We start from the raw sequence: 6468 nt of genomic DNA, 5'->3' as shown, positions 1-6468 counted from the left end.
TTGGGGAAATCTGCTATACAAGAACCCCAAATGTAAACTACCAGTGTTTTACCACCATCATATACATCTGACCACTAAAACCTAGCAGGATCCTCTTGCCCTGCTTGTTAGCTTCCCCAGGACCAATCCACCAGAGGACAGGATGCTAAGTGAACAACTCCTCAGACCCCAAATGCTAATTCCTAATTTCTCATAATAATGAGTATTATGCACCAATCAAACTGTGATCAGTCAGTGATGGGGAGGAAAATGCACATTTAACATCCCTGAAGGCACCAATATCACCACCCCATCAGCTGCCTGATTTTGCTGTCTTAAGACAGGTCCTGCTGGGTCAGATCAAAAACTTACTTTTCTGAGAGTAGTCAACCAGATGCGCACAAATAAACATGAAGGAAACAATTCACTCTTGTGGTTATTCCTCAGTGATTGCTATGCAGAGGCATTCTGCCTTTAATACTCTTATCCTCTGTGGATTAATTTAATGTCTTTTAAAGTCATCTAAGTTGATGGCCATCAGCATATCATGTGGCAGTGAATTCCTTAGTTTAACAATTCACTGTACAAAGTAGTACTTCTTTTGGTCTGTCCTAAATCTCCCAGCATTCAGCTTCATTGGATGATCTTGAGTCCTAGAATTAAGAAAGCAGGAGAAAAGCCTCTCCCACCATGCATAATATAACTCACAACTGTTGAATGTTGTGTTCTTCAACCCTTCTTCCAAAGAGATGGTGGCATTTGGGGGAGTCAGTGTTGTCCATGAATGAGCATCAAGCCTAATAGCCACTGCAGAAGAGAGAGAACAGAACAGAAAGCAAAAATGGCTTGAAGAAGGATTCTAGCTACTTGGTGTAGAGTTTTGGAACAATCTCTCTGGAACCATGGTGGCTAGAGAGAATTTTCTTTACATTCAAAACAAAGAGAGTTTGCTCTTGCAACCAAGTCTGGGATCTTTTGGATAGAAAAGCAGTATAAAGGACCAACAGGATACCAGCAATCAGGGAAACAGTTAAGCGTTCCCCTCTCCTGCCCCTTTAATGTGCCCATTTTCCCTTGCTGAAGCTGCTTTTAATTTAAAAGAACAGTGCTGGATCCCTTGTTATATGCATTTACATGCAACATATCCTCACTTGACCTTAAGAGCACAGTCAGGCAATACTTTTATTAGGGCCAAACAAGTGTGCACAAAGCTGTAGGCAAGCTTTTGAGATCTCCAGGTCTCTTCTTTGGGTAGGTTTGAGGAGAAGAAAGAGGCAGTGGGGAACGGCTGACTTGTTAATGACTTCATGAAGTTTGTATGCCTAAAGATGGAGAGGAGGAGGAGGTGCAAGCTTCAATAGATTAGACTCTGTGGAGTGGCATGCAGGTTTCAGGTTACACGAACAGAATGTTGGACAAATTAGCGTATAATGGCTGATTTCACCCCTTTAGAAAATACTCAGTTAATTGGACTGAGCTGGACTGAGTTGAATTTAAGCCTGTACCTTCTCCTCTACTGCATTGTAAGACTCTAACCATGCAGATTTTGTTACTGTAACATCAGATCAACTTTCCTAGTCCCCTTTCTTCCTCCCTCACCATCTACTTTCTGTAGCATGTTGCCTGATGAGGAGAGTTCAAAAACTTGTCCTCTTTTTTGTGTGGGTTTGGTTGGTCCAAATAGAGGTATTACCTGACTGCGTTTGGAACTGGCTCAATAAACCATGGGTTGTAATGCACAACCCATGCTTATTTTTTTTTTGTTAACTGCTGTCTGGGTCTGAAACTTATGAAGGAACTAATTATGAGTTTTGTCAAAGCAGAAAAGGCAGCCAACTTACAGCAACACACCCTCTTCTTCAACTATTCCCTGAGAGCGCCCTTGTGTTATATATTACCTAATCCACACATTGTGGGAATGTATACACAGTATACAATTGTTTACACTGTAGACATTGCAGAGCACTGCAATATTTCCTCTGGAGCTTGCGGAACTGCTGTGCCTGGGACAGGACCTCTTGTTGTGTGGCAAGATGTACTTTGTACTTGAGATTACTCTAGGTGCACTCAAGAGTCCACCAAATTGGAGGTTCAATTTGCCTGGGAGCAAAATTGCTTTGTTCCTGCCATTCTGGACACATTTGCTCAATAAGAAAAGTGCATCTGTTCCTTCCTTGTGGTACACTGTAGTTTGGATCACATGCGTTTATCTCCAAGATGGATTGTAAGGATGCATGGATGGATGGATGGATGGCCTTGCCTGGCAAGCGAAGGATCTTGGCTCCTTCAGCTCTATGATTCTAGGAATGATCCTCACCAACCCAGTGCCAAACCAGCTCGCATCAAGCATTTGAAAGCCTGCCAGTAATGGCCCTCTACATATATTGTAAAAAAGGCGATCCCATGCCAAAATAGTTAGCCATATGAGTGTGGTTTCCCTGTGGAAGACATTCCAAAACTGAACTCCAAAATTGCTTAATAAGGCAGGGAGACCGGCCCCTGCGTCAGACTGGATCAGTGTGCCGGAGGGTGGCACATTCTCCAAACGATTGAATATGACTGGCCTTCTGTGAAAGGGAGCTTGATGTAGGGAGGGGAGTAGCTCCTGTTGGGTTAGTGAAACACCAGCAAAACAGGCTAGAAGGATGAGAGCCTCTGAAACATAACAAGACTTTAATCAGCCCCACTAGGTCCTTGATGAAGACGATGAAGAATTTAAAAAGGAAACAACTTACAGATACTGGGAGATCAGGGAAAATACCGCACATGTAAACTGCAGAAGCCTGTGGTGCACATACAGAGACCACAATGTAATGTCAGGGTCAGGAAAGAGACTAAGAGCTCCATTTCAAATAAGAAACAGTGCATTAAAAGAGAAGTGTGCCAGACTCAGTGGTCTGAGTCTGTCCCCCAAGGGTTCCCTGAAAGAACACACCATTTGGCTACTGCAGGCAAGCTGTCCAGCGCGAGGAGGAGCATCTCCAGTCTCCCCAGCCCAGAGAACCACAGCCTCTATAAGCTGTCCTGCAGAAGCGGCACCACAGTTCCCTGCTGTCCCCCATCCCCACCCTCTGAAGAACGACTTACCCGTAACGACAAGCAGAAAAAGCTGCAGTGGCAGACACCGGCCCTCCATGGTTGCACACCCTGCCACTCAGCACAGCTGCCTGTTCCCTCCTATCCAGCTTGAGGTTTGAATCAGAATAACAGGAAGCGCCTCCTTTCCTCTGACAGAGCTGGTACTGAGCGCAGCAGACATGTGAAAAATGAGATTCAGGAGCAAGCTGTGCTCCCAGGGGCTCTGCTTCAGGGAGGTTCAAATCTCCTCCCTTGCTTCCACACCCATTTAGAGTCACTGGGATCTCTGTAACCCTGGGGCAGCCACCTTGGGTCACCCTGCTTTGCAGCACTCTTCACAAAGCATCCACTTTACAAGGCCTTTGTTTGGCAATTTTCTCCTCATTCTTTCTGCTTGCGTTTGAATTCCAGGAGACAGCTCCAAATGGGCAGACAGGGCAAAGGGAAGAGGGGGGAATGGCAAGCCTGCGGAAACAGACCCTGCTTCCCTGCACTCCCAGGCAAAATCAGGTAGGGGACAGAAAGTCTGGGCACTGATCTGTACAACTCCTTGGACTCACATGTGAACCAGGGTTTAAAAAATGTGTCAAACAAATGCTATATCCAAGAGTGCTCCAAAGAAACATCTGTGAAAATCAAGAAAAGAAGCTAGGAGGATTGCATGTTTAATGCAAGCAGGACCTCTTGCAGTGAGAGTTACTATTTCCTATAATTTAGGAGGAATTTACCCTGAAACAACCTCAATACTAATTGTATCTCACATCATTGTGCTCATAAATGTCACCTTCACATTACTTTTTCAACTATTTCAAAATAGCAAAGTCCTTTACGGTTTTGCTTGTGTTTGCCTCTGCTATACTAGGTTGGCTGATTATCTGCTTTCTGGTTCCTATCTAAGCAGATCAGAGGAAGCTGCCCTGGCTGATCCAGGGACTACTGGAAATTAGCAACCAGAGCGAGCGATCAGAGTGAGTGAGCGAGCGATCAGAGTGAGTGAACAGCAAGAGCTAACAAGAGATTTGTGGGGGAGGTCAGGGAGGAGGTCACTAACTTTTTTTTTTAACTTTCCCCTTAGCTGCCCCCCGCCCCATTTTTTGCTTGTAGCACATCCCCACTTACTGGTGGCACTCTGTTGTTAACCTTCAGGGAAGGCAAGTGGCTGTTAACACAACCAGCAAAGTAAAATCAAAAAGGCAGCAGAAAGAATGGACCAAGAAGTCTCCCCAGTGGTGGTGCCTGCAATGTCTGTGCAATGTTTGTTTTCTTGCCTGAGGTCAACACGGCCCACACGTGCAACAGGTGCAAGAAAGTAACCACATTGGAGGAGAAGGTGAGAGAACTAGAGCACTGAGTGTCCACCATCAAGGGAATAAGAGAAGATTAAGAGTTTTTAGACAGAGGGGTAGAAATGCAGCCACCAAGTGTAGAAGTTGAACAGCAAGCTGAAACAGAAGAGGAGAATTCTGTGGTAAGGGAAAATGAAGAGGAAATTACCTGGAAAAGGGTGACAGGAGCAGAAGCACTAGAAGACATTCTGCACCAGTGGAACTCTGGAACCAGTTTCAATGATTCAAGAATGAGACTGGAGGCAGCCTACACTGAAAGAACGCTAAGTTATCCTGTGCAACACTGAAGAAGAGGCTGAAAGTCAACCAAGTGGTGGCAAAGATTCCAAGGCTTGCAAGAACAAGAAGAGTGTTATTTGTGGGAGACTCCCTTTCGCGTGGGATGGAAACATGTATGCCAGGAAGACCTGTGGACTCAGCAGTTATGTTGTCTCCTTGGAGGACAGAAAGTGATGTAATAGAAAGATTGCCGAGGCTCATAAAGCCCACTGACATGTATCCCTTCTTTCTTATACATGTGGGAACAAATGACACTGCAACGCAGAGCATTGAAGAAATCACATCAGACTTTGAAGCTTTCGGAAGAAAAGCCAAGAACTTCAGGACACAGATAGTTTTCTCTTCAATCCTTCCAATTCTTTGAAAAGCAATAGACAGGGATAGAAAAATAGCCCAGGTGAATCCTTAGCGACAAAGGTGACACCAAGGTGAGAGATTTGGATTCTGGAGCCACAGGCTACACTTCCTGGAAGATGGACTGCTGGCAAGAGATGGGTTGCAGCTTACAAGGACTGGAAAGAAGGTGGTTGGCCACAACATGAAGAAATTACAGAAAGGCTGTAAACTGAATCGAAGGGCGGGTGCGGGGTGGTACACCTGGGTTTAACAACAGACAAAGGCTTAATGCACCACAACAGAGACAGCAGCTCAAATAGCGCCCAGTAATACTTTTCCAAAAAAAAAAGTAGGAAGAAAGCTAGAGTATAAAGTATTTGGTCTTTGATGGCTATATGCCCAGGATATGGGAAACAAGCAGTATGAACTCTTAACACAGGAGGGTGAATATGACCTGATAGAAGTAAGCAAAACTCAGTGGGATGACTCCCATGACTGGAATTCAGCAATTGAAGGATATAACTTCAGTTGAGAGCATCTAGATTAATATATATGGAACAAGTTGGAAACACAGTGGCTGGATTCTTGGTCTGACCATTCAATCAAGGAGACGACAAGGATGAAACTTTTGAAAAGCAAATCGCCAGTGTTTCAAGGAGGTGTGATGCTGTAGTTCTGGGGGACTTCAATTTCCTCAATATCTATTGGGAGACAACCTCTGCCAAACATGGCCCTTCCAAGAAATTCCTGACTACAGAAATTGGAAGAAGGAACTAGAGGAATGACTATCCTTGACTTGACTCTAATCAACAGGGAAGAACTACTGGAGGAAGTAGCAGTTACAGGAACTCCAGGGGGAAATGATCATGCCATACTTGTATTATTGATTCTGAAGGAAGCAAAAGCCAAAAGTAGGTACATGTTTATGTACCCTGGATTTTAATAAACTCAGAATAGTCATAAATAAAGTTCCATGGCAAGTGGCCCTAATCTAAAAAGGAGTCCAGGATGGCTGCGATTTTTTAAACATGGAAATTCTAAAGGTACACTTACAAACATTTTCAACAAGGAAAAAAGTAGAAGACAACAGAAGGAGCCCATGTGGCATCAGAAATAATCTGAAAACAAAAAGGACATGTATAGAAAGTGGAAGAGAGGCAAGTCTCCCAAAGAAGAATACAGAGTGGTAGCATGGAATTGCAGAGATGGCGTCAAGAAGGCTAACACTAGGAATGAACCAAGGCTAGCAAGGGATGCTTAAACAACAAAGCCTTCTTCTGAAATGTCCATAGTAAAAGTCACAGGAAAGAAATGGGGCTCACCTATTCAGTGTGGAAGGCAACATTCCTTCTTTGGCTTAGTCTTCTCCCAAGTGAGGATCCAAAGGGGAAGTGCAAGCTGAAGGAGCACAATGGAAGCTCAAGTTTGATAGGCAAAAATCAATCTAATT

At 44.3% G+C, this 6468-nt stretch overlaps 1 protein-coding gene across 1 annotated transcript in view; it reads right to left on the bottom strand.

Annotated features, from left to right (window-relative positions):
- Positions 1–3271, bottom strand: part of RAMP2 (receptor activity modifying protein 2) — an 8414-nt gene extending 5143 nt beyond the window's left edge. The window contains exons 1-2 of the mRNA XM_044447383.1: positions 3067–3271; positions 688–786 (exon numbers count right to left, since the gene is read on the bottom strand). Of these exons, the coding sequence (XP_044303318.1) occupies positions 688–786; positions 3067–3115 (148 nt within the window). The 5' untranslated portion in view covers positions 3116–3271. The remainder of the gene's footprint in view (positions 1–687; positions 787–3066) is intronic.
- Positions 3272–6468: the final 3197 nt, after the last annotated feature.

This window comes from Varanus komodoensis, unplaced genomic scaffold, assembly GCF_004798865.1.
Source record: "Varanus komodoensis strain SLA01 unplaced genomic scaffold, ASM479886v1 scaffold51, whole genome shotgun sequence".
NCBI lineage: Eukaryota > Metazoa > Chordata > Lepidosauria > Squamata > Varanidae > Varanus > Varanus komodoensis.
This window is presented reverse-complemented; position numbering and strand designations above follow the sequence as displayed.